Source organism: Cygnus olor, chromosome 2 (genome assembly GCF_009769625.2).
Source record: "Cygnus olor isolate bCygOlo1 chromosome 2, bCygOlo1.pri.v2, whole genome shotgun sequence".
Lineage (NCBI taxonomy): Eukaryota > Metazoa > Chordata > Aves > Anseriformes > Anatidae > Cygnus > Cygnus olor.
Window position 1 is genome coordinate 137,050,806 of NC_049170.1, and position 19,427 is coordinate 137,070,232.

General features: G+C 42.1%; 2 protein-coding genes across 5 annotated transcripts in view; one reads left to right on the forward strand and one right to left on the reverse strand.

Moving 5' to 3' along the window:
• Positions 1-1,995: 1,995 nt before the first annotated feature.
• MTERF3 (mitochondrial transcription termination factor 3) lies at positions 1,996-17,785 on the reverse strand. Of its 3 annotated transcripts, none has more exons than XM_040546589.1 (8): positions 17,597-17,785; positions 16,930-17,278; positions 14,623-14,775; positions 13,464-13,653; positions 7,631-7,778; positions 6,304-6,375; positions 3,532-3,693; positions 1,996-2,252 (listed from the first exon to the last, which is right to left on the reverse strand). In XM_040546589.1, exons 2-8 carry the CDS (start codon positions 17,255-17,257, stop codon positions 2,058-2,060), a joined length of 1,248 nt encoding a protein of 415 aa, XP_040402523.1. In that variant the 5' UTR covers positions 17,258-17,278; positions 17,597-17,785; the 3' UTR covers positions 1,996-2,057. The 3 variants fall into 3 exon arrangements, with proteins under 3 accessions (XP_040402523.1, XP_040402525.1, XP_040402524.1); XM_040546591.1 differs by having other exon boundaries at positions 17,417-17,603; XM_040546590.1 differs by having other exon boundaries at positions 17,449-17,597.
• The window catches only part of PTDSS1 (phosphatidylserine synthase 1), a 30,430-nt gene continuing 28,775 nt past the window's right edge, over positions 17,773-19,427 (forward strand). Inside the window, exon 1 of one of the 2 annotated variants that reach the window (XM_040546586.1) lies at positions 17,773-18,103. In XM_040546586.1, the coding sequence (XP_040402520.1) occupies positions 17,925-18,103 (179 nt within the window). In that variant the 5' untranslated portion in view covers positions 17,773-17,924. The remainder of the gene's footprint in view (positions 18,104-19,427) is intronic. The other variant, XM_040546587.1, reaches the window with a different exon arrangement.

The following is a 19,427-nucleotide window of genomic DNA, read 5'->3' on the forward strand; positions in this document are numbered from 1 at the left end:
ATGCCACCAATCTTGCCCCACCAGGCAATTTCAGGCGGCTGAGCGCGATGCGCAGCCTCACAGCAGCACTGAGGGCGCCCTTCAGGCAGCCGCTGCCCCGCAGCAAGAACAGCGCCGCAGAAAACTTTTGTCAGCTTGCAGCCAAAAAGGATTTGGCGTGACTCGAGGTGGTCTTCTCCCCCCGCTCCCCTTTTCTTTTAGCACTTCTCTCGGTTGTCTTTCTGCACGGTGTTTCTGGGAAGCGATTTTGGCATAAGCTCACACAGTTAGCATTTCAAGGAACCAGTTTAGCTCTGGCAGCGGTATTTTTTTTTACATTTAAATTAAAAGCTCAAAGTTTAAGAAATTCACAACATATGTATTCTATAAATTGTAATGGTTTAGCACACGGTGATTGTGCTAAGGGCAGCCAAGTAGATTTGCAAAACCAAACTATTTTAGCATTCTGAACCCGCACGTTTTCTGTGATCATTACTCTTACTAGATTGCTTGAAGACTATAGTTTATTAGCATTTAATAATTAAAAACCTTATCTTAAGTTAGATTTAGATCTCTGGGTTTGAAAGGAAGGAGTGGGGAAGCGTTCAGCCACCCCATTTTCAGCCACCACTTCAGCTGATGTTTGTGCATCTCCAGCAGGAACAGTCAACACGACAGAGGATTTCAGTGATCAGTGTCGTGATCAGAACAGGAACAAGAGAGCATCATGACAGACGTCAAATGCAGCTTTTTCCTGCGTTTCAAATGAAGATGTTCTGGTAAATCAATCTGTGTACTGCTTATCCTGATGCCATTCCTTACCTTGGGTGGTGTTGCAATTCAAATTTTGATTTTCATTCTGGGTAAAAGTCCCAAGTTGGGATGTGGAGAACTCACTGCTCTTCTCATTCTTTAAATTGCCCTTTAACGTTACTGTATTTCCCCCCTGATTAGGGGAATTTAACCTTTTGCATTTTATTCTGCTATCTGCATTCAGAATCTTCAGGCTTTTACTCCTGTGGCCCAAATGGGTATTTTTAAGTTCCAACCTTTAAAAAAAACCCGACATTTTCATTAAATAAAAAGCTTAAATACAAATGACAACATCTGGATTTCAATTTCCTGACCTATTTTAACTGAAAGAATAGAAACTTGTAAACAATAAACTATTAGTTTGCATTTGTGCAAAGTTAGTTTCTTCACTTTGCCCAAATACACTGTGAAACATTTCGTAATTCTGTATTAATGTGGTTTATTCACCAGTAGTATTAACTACTTTAAATACTCCCACAATTTCTATTTTACTTCAGTTATAACTGAGCAAGATAACTATCAATTAAGTACACACTATAGCTTTTTTTTTGTACAGTTTGTTACGTCTATACAAAAGCCATACAAATCACATCAGGGTGGAGTAAAACTGCTTCTGCCTCTCAACAGTGCAGAAATGACTTAAAACTAGACGTGTCCCTGAAATCTAGAAGGAGCTTTTCTTCTTATAAATTTGCCTGGATTCAATTTGCTGATTTTCTGTTACATTTCAAGCCCAATTTCACTGTTTAGTTTTTAGGATACTAACTTCAGCAGCCAGCTTTACGAAGGAACACCTGTGTAACCTGTTGAAAAGTGCCTTCTTTTATGATGGGCTCCACATGTCATACTCTACTTCTCTCTACCGTACAAAAGAACAAATAACATTACTAGCTCTTAAGATGACTGGGAAAAAAATTAAGTCCCTAGCCATTTTTTCCATCTCCCAAGCTTCTGAAGTTATTGAAAAAAAAAATCATCTTAATTTACTTTTGTTAGCATGCTCCATCATTCATACTGAATTAAAAGTTAGCAATTAATTACAAGGATCACATCAATAGCAATCAACATATACTTACCTAATCCTTTTGAAATACACTTTTTAATTCACCGTAAAGTTACTGTACGCCTTTACATCCTACTAGTGTTTCATAAATAATGACTTCTTAAACAAATAATTAAACAAGTTTGAGACCATAAAAGGGAGCATTTTTAAAAAAATGTTTATTTTACAACTTTATTCTATTCCTTTCTACATGTGTTAATAATTAAATAGTTTTTAAGAATTTTTCAAAGTCCTGTATAGAGGCTTTGGCAATCTCTGTACAAAACACCTCATCCGGCAAGGATACTAGCTGGTCCAGAGAGATGTAGCTGGGTTTTGCTGGGTCATACTGGGCTCTTCCCAAAAATATAAGAAACATGTGTCTCTCTTTGATACGTAATAGCTTTGAGTTGAAAACCTAAGAAAGAAAAAAAGGGGAGAATGTTTTAGGTAGCCTAAATTTCAGATTCTGATGAATCTAAAAAACAAAAACATTTTTTAGACAAAATGGGGATCTAGCAAGAAAATATTCTACATCTTTTCCCCTCATTTACGTCAACCATCAGTTAGGTTGTATTTAAATACAAAAATGACAGGCTCAGCTGCCCTAGTCATGTCCTGAAACTCACCAGTTTTGAAGATGGCAAGGAAGAACAGAAAGACTGACAACACCAACAACACAGAGTGGAGGAAACTAACCACTTACTCTTCCAGAAAGAGAACAAAAATAATGAGGTGAAGCATCACAAAGCCACAATAAAGACAACTGAGAAGGAAGTGAACAGGACTTGTGATCACTTACAGGTCAAGGAGGACAAAAGTGAGACATGGATTGGAGTTATAGAAAGCATTGGTGCTAAGATACGTTAGATACCAAGATAAGAAACCAAAATCCAGAAGAGGAGTCATATTTCCCCATACAAGTTTGGCGTGTTAGCCAGTTAAATAAGAATCAGTTAGCATTAGACTTGCTTTAGGAAAGTTGTTGTTGCAGTTTGGAAGTAGCAATTTTTTTTTCCCTTGTTCCTTTTTTTTCCCCCTTGTAAGAAGTTAGAGTAACTGCCTGTCAGCGCTTGATGAAGTGAGAAATGCTTTGAACTTTTAGTTTGTGAGGAAATAACTGTAATGAGAAGATGGAACAAAAATCATCAAGAAATTCATTTATTTTCACTGTTTATTGCTGCAGCAGAAGGAAGGTCAATCTGACTGCATAAAGGAGAAAACTTCCTTTGCCTTTAAACTGTATTTTCAGATCTTGGGATGTACAAAATTTAATTTTTAATTAAGCAAATATGAAATAAATGGTTATATGTTTATCCTGCTTACTGAGCAGATCCTCTGCATAATCTGTCTTCTTTCATGTCTCTTACACACAGAAGATTTCAGGACAAGGAATCCCTAAGCTGGTAGTAATTCTCTTTTATGGATCCAAAAGAGACGAGCATGATTATTTCTGTCAAAAACTTAAAATTGACCAGACTCGGGGCTGGAAGGGCACATACACAAGGGAGAGAAGAAAGGCACTTTTACACTTGAATACTCAACAGTTGCTGACTTGCTAATAAAAGTCTTCCCAATTAGAGTAAAAGCCACATATAAATTGAACAATTGTGTCCTGCATACAGCGAGCCTCCACTTTCACCAAACTAGTGAAACAGTTATGCACGCAACAATTTATCCCTAGATTAACAGCTCACCTGAGGAAAGCGAGTAAGCATGTGGTGGGGAATGCCCATTATGTTGTGCAGGTAGTCAAATGTCTGTCGGAGTCTCTTTCTACTTGCAGTTAAAATCTTGGGGGTTTTATACGCTATCTGTTGAATTTCGTTACGTTGAAAACCGAACTCAATCTGACAAACCTGAAAGAGGATAGAATTTGATTTTCAGAAGTCAGTTACAGCAAACAGCTTATTTTAACATGCCACTGAAATAAACTTATGCAAAATTCTTCTACCCTTTGTCACACAGCAATATGAATGCAAGCCATATCATCATCTTCCAGTTCTCTGAAGTCAGAGTTTAAACTGTTTATCATCCTGCATTAAAGTGCAATTTGCTTATGGAGTATTCCTGAAGTTAAGATGGCTTCTGTGAATGCTATCTATTTTTCAGTTTGTCCAAGATATGAACAAAAAAGCTTGTGTCTCAGTACGCATGGCAGTTACAAGCATAAAAATTCTCCCCAGAGAATCCTTCCTAAGTTGAACCTGAAAGAGTTGTGTGGAATATGCAGCGTATTCAGTTTATTTTACAGTTGGTTCATGTCTAAAGTAAGATGTCTTTTTCAAAGACTGCCTTGACTTCAATTATGGTTTCCCAAAAGGAAAAACAAAACAGATTTTTTCAATAAAATCATGAGAACTCCTCCCGACACGCAGGATGGCAAGCAGTTCACTGAGTTGTTGAGAAAGGAATTCAGCATAGAAGAGTGTCTGGTAATTCAACCAGTTCTTCTATCCTCCAGTGACATTTACAAGGAGCTTGTTTTGTCATGAATTGGGTGTGCTTGCCAGGCAACATAGGCAGACTTTCAAATCCAGCTCAGGTACTTCTTCACAGTTGGCACAAAGATGGTGCTTTTGTGTGTCCAGTTTGATGTGCCAAGACAGCTCTTTTCCAGGACTGCCTGGCAAATGCAGAGGGAAGGGCACGAAACTGGGTTTTGAAGATACTGTAGGATTTCCAGGTCCTTACAGGCAATTGTTTCTAGAGATGACTTTAATCAGGTCTTTCGACTCCTGATTCTTCCTTATCTGCTTTATAAATATTTGTGCATCACAAGGAATACTAATCAACTAAGACGGCATTCAAGTATGAAGAGATGTGTTTGCACTGTTGTGGTGCTTTCCACAGATCCGAGTTAGCAGGGGTAGCTCGCTGCAGTAAGAAGTATGACTGCAAGTAAGACTTCTTGTTAAGTCGGTGGAGACATACAGCTGGCCCCACTGCAGTTAACTGTGGCAAGTCGCTTCACCTTTTCTCTTCTACTCCGTGAAACGTCTTCCTCGACATAAATAGGGAGCTCAAGTGTAACTTGCTTTGACTGCACTCAGATGATATATTTAATACTCAGTAACTCTCTACATCATGTATGTTAATATCCTCACTGTGCAAGTCCTGGCAATGATCAACACACCCTACATGATTCCCACAACAGATGGTGGTAATGCAAACTTTCCAGCTTTACCCTCTCAAAAAAATCTCTAATTGTGCTTGAAGAGACCTTTGGAGGATAGAATAATCTATCCTTGAGCCTGCTTAGTCCATGATCAGTATCTTTTGAAAGCCAACATGAGCTGCAACCGTTATTTCCAAATAGCAGCCCACTCAGTGAGGGGTAGCACCAAATCACTCCTGAAGCGGCGTTACAGGGTTATGCTTTGAGAATGCTGCTTGCTCACCACCAGTTTAAATCACGCAGGTCTGACTTCAGATTCTGAGTCAGAAACATCCAACCTCCTGAAAAGCTGGAGCTTCTAATCATCCGTAGATTCAAATATCAAGGACCTAAAATTCCTTCTCCTCTCTTCATACGTTAAAAATAAGGATGCTACACTTCACATTTCCTTGCAGATAGACAAGATAGTCACATAGAACAGCGAGTCTCAAAAAACGCATTCATTATAATATACTGAATCCCCAGCCTGTGGAAACAATGTTCATTAAAAAGAAAGCAGTATTAATTGGAACAGGCTGTTACTTTCCAGTCTCCTCCCTTACCACACACACACATTTCAGATTGCAAGATTCCCAGTGCTTAATGGTTTCAGAGCAGTGAGTCTGTGTGAAAATTATATATTTTAATTCATAGTTATGCATTATAGGGTAATGGGACTTCTCAAATTGTTAGACTACATCATGCTGTTTGGCCTAGCTGGCTTTACAGCACAATAATTAAACCAATACACAGTTACATTTTCAAAGGGGAAAGGAGTCCCTGTGGGTTTGAAGTTATTTACCCAACAGTTGTTAATAACGACCATCTGCTATCAGACAATAGGTGTCAAATGCGCATTTTGGCAGACTAGCTACCTGCCAAGAGGAAAATAATCAAACGCACATTTCTTGCTCCTAAATCCTCATGAACAATTCAAGTTAGCAAAAAAACACAGTAATTAAGGGGAAAAAAAAGGAGAGAGCAAGCCCTATTTTTCACTCATTGTAAAAAAATGGGTAACAATTTGTGTCATCAGATAGCAAAATCTGGCAGGAAGGGACCCAGATGAAGTTTCTAACCTACATCTGAATAGAAGACAGAATAAGACATTGTTCCACGTATGCTGTACACTGGCAAACCGTAGAGGAAAAGAAGTGGTCTGACAAAATCCTCAGTTATTTTCCATCTTCACTAAAATTATTTCATGGAATTCTTTCTGTACAGGATTCTTCTCCAGAGAATTTTACCTTCTGTCAACTCTTAGTCTATGCAGGTACTCAATATATTTTTTAACTTCTACTAACAAGCTTACCTGAAGATTCTCTTTTACAGGCTCTAATTTGCCAGTCAGTAGCCTTGGCAGACGAATTACCAGATCCTTTGTCTGCAATTAGGGAAAACACACAAGGAAAGATTACCATGAGAGCATGGTGCAAATATATCTGTGAAAGAAAAATACAGATTTATTTTTTTTGCAATTGGAAGAGCGATGCACTTTCACTCGCATTTCATTTTCTCTCTAGCCCAAAGCTGAGTTTGCATGAAACAGCTATGCATTAAGATGCAAAAAGTTACTCAAACATCATGTTAATTTGGAGAACAAAAAATACCATAGCCACTATAAAACAGACGGGGAGAGGGAGTTAAAACATTCCCCCAAAGTAGAAATCATGCTGAAAAGCCCTCTCTCAGTACTTGAGTTGTTTCTCCCCATCTCTTTAAAGAGAAGTAAACAAAACACTACCTGCTAGAGGCTATAAAAGGATTTTTCAACTGTAGTGCTTTATTTGTCTACCTTGGGATTTAGTAACACCGTAACATTATGGCAACACAAGAAATTACTCCTAATCCCCTGAGCCATGGGACTACTTGTACTCCAACCTGAGTACAAGGCAGTGACTAAACCCTTTTCCGGAGACATCTCTTACCTCAAGCCTGGAAAGGCCAAGAACAGGCACTGTGACAGCTATGACTCTTCAACTAATAGAAGCCAATAGAAGAACGCACGATTCCCCTTGAAAATTGACATTTATTGCAATCACCAGCTACTGCAGGAAATAACTCACATTGCCCACTCACATTCTAAGCAGCTCCAGCTACTAGCTCCTCTGACTATCCCAAAGCATGGTGCTAAATACCTGCCAAGCATGTTACTGTGTGGTAAGCACTCTGAGAAACAAAGACTACCCTTGGTGAACTAGCACATAACTTGGCATTTAGTTTGATATTGTATTTGCAGATTAGACTATTTTTCACTGACGAGTTAAGTGTTACAGTATCTTGAACAGATGAAGAGAGCCAATTAATCTGCTTCAAGTTAAAAAGCTGCTTGCACCAAAGGATTCAGTCCTGTGAACTACTGCAAATAATAAAACTGGGTACACACATGCTTCTTTGTCAATATTCTGCAGCCAATTGTCTTCAAGAACTGTACTTGAGGATATTTTGAATGTCAGATGTCCTATTACATCTATGGAAGGTTAAAATCACGTTATACCTTCCTGTAATCCTGGGTTACGTTGGTAACGTCAGCAGGGCTTGTGGATAAACTCCCAGCACTGCCATGTAAGCATTCATGTTCTGAGACTTTACAGATGTCATTGACAAGGTACCTAAAGACTTCAGAGTATAGTTTTTACCTTTTTTACACTGAGGCCAAGTTCATTTTTGAAGAAACCCAGTCTGTTATCCAATCTTTCCACTGAAAACAACAGCAAATATGGAGCTCTTGAGACCATCTGAGCAATTTCTGCGTTACCAAATTTTTTTGATTTTAGGTAAGCCACTCTAGAAAGAGAACAAAAACAAAATAAAATCGAGTGATGAAAATTTTATTGCCTCCATTTATTCAGTACTTGCTTAAATTCCTCAGTGATATCTTATAAACGGACAGATGTTCTAGCATTAACATGCAACTCTGCCAAAAATAATTAGGGGGAAATCTGCAGTTATCATAAAAGCAAAATACCATCCCTTCCAATTAATTAGAAGTAAAATAAACCTCAGAGCAGAATGTCAATACCGAAGACAGATTTTAATTCCTTCCAGCTGTACTTAAGCAGATAACTATGTTAACCTACATTTAACTACCAGCCTGTCTCCTAGATTGCAAACACATTAATAGATCATCATAGGGTATGGACACGAAGATATACACAGCCTCTTGCTATTTTAATCAATTCCATTTCTACTGCTGAAAGAACAGAGTACTATACCTCATACATCCCTGTTTTGCCAATAGCACTGGAGGAGAAATATCATACAACAATGCCATCTGTAGAGACATTGTCCAAAGAGACATTTCTAAATCAGCTGAAGTTACTTTGGTTACCATAGGTCCCTACTTTCAGTCGCTGGTCCAAGGATTTAGTCACAAAACATCTGGTTGTCAGAAAGGTGAAAGGACTGACTAAAGTTTTTATGTTTAACAGATCTTTGTTTCTTTCCAACTCAAAACTTTTTCCAATTTCTATTGAATTCAGTGAAAGTGAAATCCTGCTTCAAGTACTACTTACAATAGATTATTACCATAGCTCCCAGGAAAAAAAAAAAAAGAATGGGAGGGAAAATACAGCATACAAAAGAGACATGATTAACCCATTTGCCACCATTTACAAAAAACATACTGGTATCTGAAGAGGTTCCCTTTGGTTACAGATGATCAGAAACATAAGTAACTTGTTGTCAGATGAACTTTGGGCATACAAGAACTGATTTCATCTGACTAATTAAGATATTGCATAGACTGCAGAACATTCTGCAGAAATAGATACTCAGCGAAAGACCCTTGGTCTTATAGTGGGGAAAAAAGGCTGTGTGTTACATTATGTCTTGTGGAGAGAAAAAAGTAAAACACCTTCTAGTACCTTCTAGCCACTACAACCTCCCTCTCTTTCCACAAACCCTCAGAAATGAAATAACTGTAAGTGAAAAAATCTCTTCAGAGAAGATGTAAGAACATCTAGAGAACCAATTCCCAACTGAGCAGGTATCCCGACACAGAAGGTAGCAGCCTAGTCTTCAGACAACACTGATGGAACTGGCTACAGAAACCTGAGAGACAAGGACATCAGGAGGGGGAAGAAATGCAGAATAAAAAAATAAATAATTCTCCCTTCAAAGTTCATCCCATTATGTTTTGAATGCTGCAGTTTGGCTATGCTGTACTTCTTCCATTCCATTTTTCAAGGACACAACTGCCAAGCATCCTAGAAACAGAGCTAAATGAACAGATTAAAAATAATAATAATAAAAAAAAATATTTTGGTTGTCCTGACTCCCATCCTTTTTTATCCTGGGAACCAGTCATTAAGATTCACACTTGAAGCACTTCTCTACAACCTGGAAAGGCAAGAAGATTCGAAGAGAGACAGCAAGATTGTAATCTGCTGACTCCAGGAGATGGTATATCAGAGAAGAACAGTCATTCAATCTGACCATGGCTTGAGATAACTCTGTGAGCACTGGCACCAAGGTCAGCCCTCGTTCTCCTACAGCAGTCAGCAGTTGTGTGTAGCATGTTAGCAGTTCTAAGTCATCATTAACAACACCATAAAAACAAAGCATCTGGTGCAGCTGCAGTACAGACACTGATTTGCAACTGTCAGAATTGTTATGAGTTATGGAATGTTTTGACTTTTACAGTGTTTATCTGAAGTCAAATGCCAAATCTATTGAAATTTGTGTTTTGTTTCCTGGCAACACGGAATCCACAGCAATAAAACATTCCAGAGTGATGTAACCAATACCGTGTCCATCTGCAGCGAAGCGTTTATGCGAAGGTGATACTCAGCTTTCAAAGACAGCTATCTGAGCTACATTCACCCTCTGCAGCACACTTACCGTAGAGATTACATTAAACCATTCATCAATGCCAAAGCGAGATAAACTTACTGAAAAATCAAGCCGTTGAATAAGAAGAAATTGGATTGTACTGTTCAGCCCCCATTTCACTAACTAAATAGTAACACAGGACAGTCACTGAAAAACAAATCTGACTTCACAGGTGAGTTAGAATGCTTGTCAGAGAAAAAAAATACATTCTTCAGGAGAGTACAGGCAACTCAGACGATCTCAACTCAAGACTACTGCTGAAAAATGAGCTACTTTCCTTCTGGATGCTGTTTCTGAAAGTCCACTTACTGAACAAAAGGATGGAACAGAGGACAAAGAAGGAAAAGTCAGGTCTGTGTTAGACCTGAGTCTGCTAGTATACCTGTTTCCAAAAAGCTGTATTTTCAGATTTCTGTCTTGGACAGCTACTACATGCAAAATCTAAGCAGGCAGCCTTTCTTTTCTGGATTTTCTAAATACCAAGATATTTTGAGTTCATTACAAAGCACGCATGCGCACACAAGTTGTTCTGCAAAAGAAGAACTGAATTAATGCAATGCTTAACGTAATTTTGAGAATACGTGTCCATTCTCCTGCATTTTTTTCTATAGTCAACACACCTAACAAAAGTATGGATCAGAAGAATGAATTAATTTCATTTCAGAACCTGTTATTAAAAAGATACACAACAAGCAAACACAGCTGAGTAAATAAAGCTAGGATATATGTAACTACAAGAGAAACCAGTAAAGTACACTATAGTCTAGAGCTGGTACCTTGAGTATCTCATATCTTAACGTTATCCCACCTGCCAGAATCTAGAAAGAAACAGCAAAGCAAAGGAATAAAGAGAAACTGTTTGTAGCCATAAACCAAAAAGGGAAAAGACTGGAACACAGTTACAAGCTACCACATTGGCCCTGTAGCAGGAACATTTGCACAAAAACATACGCTCAAAACCTACACTCAATTATTTCAGATAAATGAAGAATTAAGAAGGACATTTTTGGGGAAAAATAGATTATTACAATGCATTATTTTAAATACCTTGAATATTTTAAGTTCAGGATATTTAACTTTAGGGAGGATTTGAAGGGTTTTCTGCCACAGATACAAACTTTATCTTTGAAGTTCTGGAAATAATCCTCCAAAGTTAACAGCCCAAAAATACTGAGGACACACTTCTGTGAATGTATATTCAGTTACAACCATAAGACCAGCAACAGCACAGGTATCTCAGCCACTGCAGTATGAAGCCCAGCACCCTAGCTTAAGCTCATTGCACAGTTGAAATCTGCACAAAAGCAGCCAAGGTGCACATGTATGTGGCAAAACTCGATGGTTGATTTCGGACACAAGAATGAACAGCTGCCGTAAGTAACATTTTAGACCCTGCCACACACACAGCTCCTCAATAATCGTGTTTTACCCACTGTTATCCCTTCAACTCAGCTACAGTTTTATAAAGCTACTTAAAAACCAAACAAAACAGTGTTATCCCATTATATCTTTAGAACTGCTCAGACAAAGATTTGTTAATGAAATAATGGCCACTGAAGAGGATGTTCCACTGTTGGCAGAGAACAAGCAATACTGCTAAACAGCTTGATTCAGACAACACTAAAACCAGTGAAATTAACAGTCAGACTTCAGTTAACGACTGACACATATCCCAACTTTCTAAATCATACTGCTGGAAAAAAGGAGTATACGAACACGTCTATCTTATTTCTTCACTGCTTTCAGTCAAGTAGCTGTTATATTCAGAATGCAACATGTTCTGAAGTTAAGCGCTCGCTAGACAGGCAGACTGTATGAAGTACAGTCTGCAGCGCACAGGATCTAGATTTGAGACAGGACTAGGAGGAGGTGATGCAGAAAACAAAAGTTTGACAGTAAATGGAGAAAACAGCTTGTTTCCCTTACAGTCTCTGAATAAAGATCCATAAACGCAATGACTTGTCTTAAGAAAATAAGCCATTCCACCTCTAGGGGTTTTGGTAAACACACGCATACACAAAGAAGCTTTAAAAAATAAACAAAAATCACATCAGCAACAACAACAAAAAAACAACTCCAAAAGGCAGTTAACTAAATAAGCTTTGGTCTAAGACATGAGATCTTGCACAGAGACTGGCATTCATCCTCATGCACATACAAGCTTGAATGACACCAAGGGACAGTCTAGTGCAATACAAGTGGGAACACACAAACAATGAAAATTGGTTCATGGTAGTCTTGTGCTCAGTTTGGGCTGGACAACAAGAAAAAAGTCACTAAAACACTGTGCTGCTACTAAAAGTAAGCAAAGAAAAGCTCTGCTCTGCTTCTTTTACTGCAGAATCCACAAGGTAAAATTACATATATCATATAGAATATGGTTTTGAAGTATGATTGATAGAAGACAAAATCCATGACCAGTCATCAGTATCTCCACATCTGCAGATCACTACATGCGCAATCAACATCTGACAACAACAATACGAAAAAGAGGCTTACGTTGTTCTCCAACTTAATGGAAGCCTCAGGGAGCATAGTTTTGGAATCTAATCTGACATGGGTAAAGCGAGTGGCTTAGGATGGCAAGCTGCTTCTTCTGTGGCAGAGACAGGAACAGACATTTAGCCTGAGCAGCCGATCTTTGCACCAGCGCTGGACAGGTAAGTAGGACATCAGAAACTGCTGCAGGGTGAGCACAGGCACGTACGCACACAGGTAGCATGAGAATTGCACCTGACGAGCAGCAATGATTGCTTGCACCTCCAGACACGGCAGACACAAGGAACCTCGTTCTGCTGAAACCCTTTCTTTCTGTGCACCAGCAGAAGCTGCTGCCAGCCACGTCTTGGCCAAACTCTCCTCCCTGCTCTTAACCCACAAATGTTAAGGCTCCCGATGGAAGGACTAAAAGAGGTGTATGCCTTGATACGCAGCAAAGAATCGGTCAACTCAGGTATCCTACTCCCTCATTCCCACTGTTCCCGCTATACCTTACCCACAGCTGATGCTATCCAACCTCTCCTGACAGCTCCTCACCTACCAGAGCAATCCTCGCTCTTCCAAACCTTTAACTGCCTTGCCATTGCAAGCCAGCCTGCAACATGATTCACTTAACCAACAGTAAGCAACAACTGCGTGGAGAGAGGTGGCTGAACAGCCCCACACCCAAGAGTTGAGCCCATTCAAGCACTTGGCCTAATGCAGTCCCAAGCACATACTTACAGATGGATAAATCAAGGCACGAAATCAGATAACACGTATGCAAGGGGCAGTCTCCTTGGTGAGTCAGTTCCAAGCTGCTACCAAAAGAGATGGTCTTATTCTGTTTCTCCTCCTGTCTGAAATATGCTTCTCCTCATCCTTTGTATGGAAACTAGCAGCACACAGCCACATATCTCACAAGTCTGACTGAAAACTTAAACGATAAATTTTGGTAATGGTCAGTTTTCAGATGGATCAGGGGGTTGACTCAACTTATAACACCGCTACCACACTAATGCTGACTGATGACAAAGGAACATGGAGCCAAGGGATTAAGTGAGGAAGTAAGCAGCAGCAGCAACGAGCGTTCAGACAAGCTTAAGAACTACATCTTCAAGGCCAGGGGCTTAACATCCTGTTGCTACTTAAAAGGCATACCTGGTTTCGAGAGCTTCCAGATCTTCACCTAGGATGTACGGATTTTTGGTCAGGAACAGTCCCAGCTGATTGTCTTCTACACCCACGTCCTTAAGAAACAGGACTATTTTTTTTATATCTTTCTCAAAGTCCAAGGTCAGTAAGAGCTGACCTGCCTTTTGACGTTTCTCCACTTGGGATAAGTCAACTCCTACAACAAATAAAATGAGATACTGTTTTAATTAAACACAGACCTCATTCCCTATAAATGTTTCAGAAAGGCATGCTGATGTTTCTAGGACTTCTTTTTTTTCCCCCTCACTTATTTAAGCATACTTTGATTGCTTAACACAGTAAGGTCACGATACCTCCTATATGATGGAAATATTCCAGATAAAACAAGCAGATTGGTTTCAGACTTTTGCTAAGATTATTTTCTGAAGGATGACATCTCCAATGAATCCTGCACGTGAGGAATCAAACACACCAGTACGTGCCACACGCAGTGACCTACTCTTGTCGCACAGAAGCATCTGTACAAGAAATTCCTAACTCCATTATACCTGGGACAATTTTGCAGTGAGTGATTCACACAACAATTTCTTACTGCACAGCGCCAGATCTCCCCATCACAAACATTTGTTTCACCAGCCTTTCTGGTATTCCTCGTGCTTTTGGGAAGTGAGGAAGAAGCCAGCAGCCTTGGACTCAGCTATCCTTCTCGCACAGTCCAAATGCTTTCTGATGAAAACTCCCACCCCCTCATTCTTTCCTATTCAGTCTACTGTGCCCCACTTTTACAGTTCTGCATAGCAATCACTCTCCTTCCTTCCTGGGAGGGAGAGCTGCAGGATCTTTCGCAGCAAATTAAAACATCCTTATCCAGCCCAAATTAAAAGACCAACCAACTTGCACAAAGTGCTCCCTACCTCCAGAAGTTCTGGGAGATATGCCAAGGGACTAGAGCTAGGCAGCCTCGTCTTTAACTAATACAGCATTCAGTAAGTCATACAGCCTTTTCTTTTTCCATTCACCCTGCATAACATTCTGCTGCCTGTAGCAATAGTCACTGTTCCTATAGCTTGAAATTTTCAAATTTACAAAGCCACCACTAAGATCAAAGCACAAATTACAGGAACTCCAAAGCTCAGGGAAACCACACAAACAAAATCACACATACCTAGCTGGACAAGCTTCGTTAGGGTTTCTGAGTGATCAACATAATCTCGGAGCGTGGAAGACTGAAGGGGAAGAAGAGGATCCGCAAGGATCTGTACGGCTTCTTCCTCAGAAATCTCCTCCAAAGCAGATGAAGGCAGAACATCATCCCAGTCTAGGAAATAAATACAGAACAAAGTGCATTTTGTGAATGACAAAGCCGTTCCCCTCAAACGCTACGCAGATCTTTGAATCCGTTTCAAAATGCAAGAACACTTTGCAAGAGATGAAGAGCCAAACTACTGCTGTGTGAAAGCACATGAAAAGAGGCTCTGCTCCCAGTTTTTGCTTCTGTAACACTGCCTTGCCACTGCCCATCAAGTCTTCCTCATATGGCCAAATCCAAGCTTAGCCCCCAGGTAGCCTGCCTTCAGTCTCCCAGCTTGATCACACAACAGATCACCCCACCTTCTTGAAAATTCTTCTTTCATGTCTCCACAGATTTAATCTTGCCTGATTACATCCAAACCAAAAGCTAACGTGAAGATTTTTCATAGCCTGATAAGTGCACCACCTGGCTCCTCTTCCAAATCCAGTGCTTGAGCTGCAGTTGCTTCCAACCTTCAAGGCATTTCACAGACAACTCCAACTGAGCCGTGATGTCTTACCCATTACAAGATGGCTGCTGACTGCCACCAGCTCTGACAGCCACAGAAACAGAGCTCTGCCTGCTCATTAAGGTTTCCAAGTAAGCATCATTACACTTGCTTCCACTTAAGTGTGTTCAAAGTCACAGAACTCCTTGGTGTTTTTTTGGAAAACATTTCTCTAAACTCATTTATTTTTCCACTGATAGAAGCTCACAGAAGAACAGAAGACAGATCAAGATTGCTGTTTTGCAGGCTGACCGCTAGCATTCACCTCAATTGTCAAGCTGATCACTCGTACTAATTACAAACTCCTCAGGATGGCAATTTTCCGTGTCCTGTTCCTTAGCATGACAACTTCCTAGAAACTAAGGTGACGCTCTTGCGTGTTAAAAGCACAAAGCTACACCTGAACAAAAGGGGGTTCCAAAGCCAGCAGGAAGATTCTGATGTTCTAGGAAAAGTTGTATAGACTAGCTCAATTATTGTAGCTCTTACCACTTCTTTTTCTCAAGGCCTCATAAACAGAAGCACGGTGGAACATTTTTAGCGACGTTAACAATTTAAACAGTAATAACAGCTCCCTATGAATTTGTATGGATATGAAGCATTTTCCTTCAGAACCAAACCCATACACACCAAGAGCCATTCTGGTAGCACTTTTTTGCTACTTTTTTTTGGTTAGACATGCATTTTTTGGCCGCTCCAAGTTCTTTGAATCTCCTATCAGGAAACAGGCCTCAAATGATAAAAAAATAGAAAAAAACAATTATGTTTCTTCCATTATGCGCTGCCAACTAGGCAAATTGCTCCACGCATAGCAGTAAGTCTGCCTGTGGATAAAAATCTGGCACGTAGATCAGCTGTGTTGCAGGTGTGGACATATACAAGCTGGCTGACCTGTCAGCTCTGGTGCACCACTGTTTCCAGAACCAGCTGCAAAAACACACAGACCTCAGCTGCTGCTCTGAGCCACCCCAAAAATAAGCTCTGTAGGATCCAAGCTGGCTGGACTTAAAGCTGAGCCTGAACATACAGGACTGCTTAATAACTCCAGATCAAGTTTCCTCAACATACATACAAAAACCATTTTTCCGAGGGTGGGATATGTTATCCTCCCTCAGATATAAGTATCTGAGTGAGGATAAAGAAATGCCACTCTGAAAATGTTTACTGGATGAAAGTGAGGCTATTTTGTCAGGGCAACAACGCTAAGGAGACCTTGCATCTATCTGCTTTCCCTCAACAGAGGGTTTGACGAAGCATTTCTCATCGTGACAGTTCTTAAGAAGGCTTCACACTCTGCTGCCTCCTGTTGCCCATTCCTAATCATCCTGGAACACCCCCCAGGCGTACCGCATCGATGTATGAGCTGCTTTGGGAGTGGCCTCCCTAACACCTGCTCAGCTACTACAAGTAGTTATGAGAAGCTCCTCAGCTGGCTGCTCTAGACTGAGGTTTCTACCCAGCATGCTGTATTTTTATATTAGCTTAAAGGTACTCTTTATAGACTAGAGCTATCACAGGAATTCTGCATTAGCTATGGGGCTAAAACCAAGTGAAAGTCACGAAATTCAGGTAAATATTTTAATTAAACTGGACAACAAAAAAAGAGAGCCAATGGCAATACAAGAAACATGACTTGGAGATTAAGAAGAAAGGGTATCCTCAAGGCCTCTTACCTTCACACAGTATTTCTGTGTTCAGGTCGGGGATTGTTTCTGGTTTTGCTTGTTCCTGTTTTACTGGTAACAACAAATTACTTTCAGGAGAAGATGAGGATCCACCCTCGGCACTGGCAGGCTGCGAACAGTTTTCTACTGATACATGTCTGTATGTCTGCAATCCCCACGGCAGAAAGCTGTGTCTAGAAGCCAGCAAAACCAGAGGGGCAGCCCCCTGACATGCCTGCACCGCCTTGCTGGAGCTCCTCAGCCTCTGCAGCTCGGCAGCACGGGCTGCTTTCAGCCAGCAGCAGCAGCGGGAGGCCGGCCGAGCCCACAGCGCCATCCTCCACCTCAGCGCGGCATCCTGCGGGGAGAGAAAGGCCAGAAGGAGGAGTAAGGACGGCGCTGCCCTCACCTCACCCAGCGGGCAAGCAGCGGAGCGCTAATTACCCCCCCACGGAGCCTACCGCCCCCCAGGCAGCCATTTTAGAGCTCCACACACCCAACAAACCCCACCAGCGGAGGGCTGGCCACCCCCACAGCCACCGGGAAACGGCCACCGAGCCCGGCGGGGGGGATGAGAGCAACTGTTGGGGACCGTTAACGGCCGTTAGGGACCGTTGGGAACCATTAACGGCCGTTAGGGACCACTAACGGTCGTTGGGCCGCGAAGCCGCCTCACCTGCCCCTCTCAGCGCCCTCCTCCCCACGCGGCCGCGTGCTCCCGACGAAACCATTGCGGCGCAGGCAGAGGGGTGTCCGGGCGCGGAGGGGCCGTCCCATAGCCCGTAAAAGAGGGGGGGAATCGCGCCGTCCCCCCCCATTTCTCCCGTTTCGTCTCGCCCTCCCCCGGCCGCGGTGGCCCCGCCCGTGGGGGCGGCGGGCGCGGCGCTGCTCCCTCAGCGCCTCAGCGGGAGGCGGCGGCGGCGGGGCCCGGCCCGGGCCGGCCGAAGGCGAAGCCTTGGGGTGAGGGAAAAGGAGGGGGGGGGGGGGGAAAAAGAGGTCCCGAAATGGCGTCGTGCGTGGGTAGCCGGACCCTGAGCAAGGACGACGTGAACTACCGGCTGCACTTCCGCATGATCAACGAGCAGCAGGTGGAGGACATCACGCTGGAGTTCTTCTACCGGCCGCACACCATCACCCTGCTCAGCTTCACCATCCTCAGCCTCATGGCCTTCGCCTTCACCAGGTGAGCGGCCCCTGGGGGGGCTCTGGGGTGAAGGGGAGAGGGCTGGGGTCCCTATGGGGTCCCTATGGGGTTCTGGGAGGCTCCTGTGGGGTCCCTATAGTGTTCTGGGGGGTCTCTATGGCGTCCTTATAGGGTTCTGGGGGGTCCCTATGGGGCTGCTATAGGGTCCCTAAGAGGTTCTGGGGGGTCCCTATGGGATCCCCAGGGGATTCTGGGGGATCCCTATGGGATCCCCACGGGGTTCTGGGCTGTACGGCCCCCCTCAGGCCCAATAGGGGGTGGAAGACCCCCCTCAGAGAAGCACCCTGCTCTTCTGTGGTGTTTCTTCAGACTTGGTGGTCTTCTCGCTAAAAATGAGCGTGTGGCTCCAGCAGCGCACAAAAATGGCTCTTTGCTAGGTTATCACGGGGCTCGGCAATGATATCACACCGGCAGGTAATTTACCAAGGGTTCATGTGTGGCAGTGACTGTTCTGTGTCATCGTTTTCATGCAGCGTGCTTTATCTGGGGCCCATCGCCTGTTGGTGTAGGCCCTGGTACTGATAAGTGTAGCCACATCCTTTCCCTACCATAGGAACAGCCTTCACCACCGCAGTCGTGCGTGGAAATAAAGCTGAGGCCAGGCACAGGTATCTTCAGGAGCCTTATTTGTAAACAAAAGGTATAGTAGGGCAGGCTGCGGGGTACCTTGCAGCGTTGTTCCAGGTTGTCCATATTTTTTATGGCCTCCTACTGAATGGGACTGTGAAGACAATATTAGCATCCTCCTCTAGGTTCAGTTTCTCGTGCAGTTTCTGGGCAAATAGGGATTCTGGAGAGGTTCTGGCTGAGCTAGTGCATCAGGTTTTGGATTCATTTATGCTTTAGTGATGTTGTATGTATGTAATTGCAGATTGCAATGGCTTTGTTCATTATACTGTGCATTTGACAGAAGACCATCCTTACTTATTCCTAGGCCTGAGATACAATTCGGCATGTAATCTTCAATATCTGAGGGATCCCTTTTTAATAGTTAAATCAGAGATGTTTCTATGTGTTGGTACAATATTTAATCAGGAAGCCTTGCTATAAGTGTTCCTCTTGCCTCATATTCCCGTCTGATAACTTGTCCTGCTGTCGGGCTAATTTAGGTCAAATTGACGACGTATTGGGGAATTCTCATCCAGACATCATTCTGAGGGACTAATGGAATTGATTGCTCACCTTTGGGAGAAGAAAAGGCTCCTGCCTTTAGTTCTTCCAAGCAGAGGATGAGTCAGGCAGCAGGTTCAGGACTATGCACTCTTCTTGGCCCAAAGAATATTTCTTGAATTCTCAGGTGGTT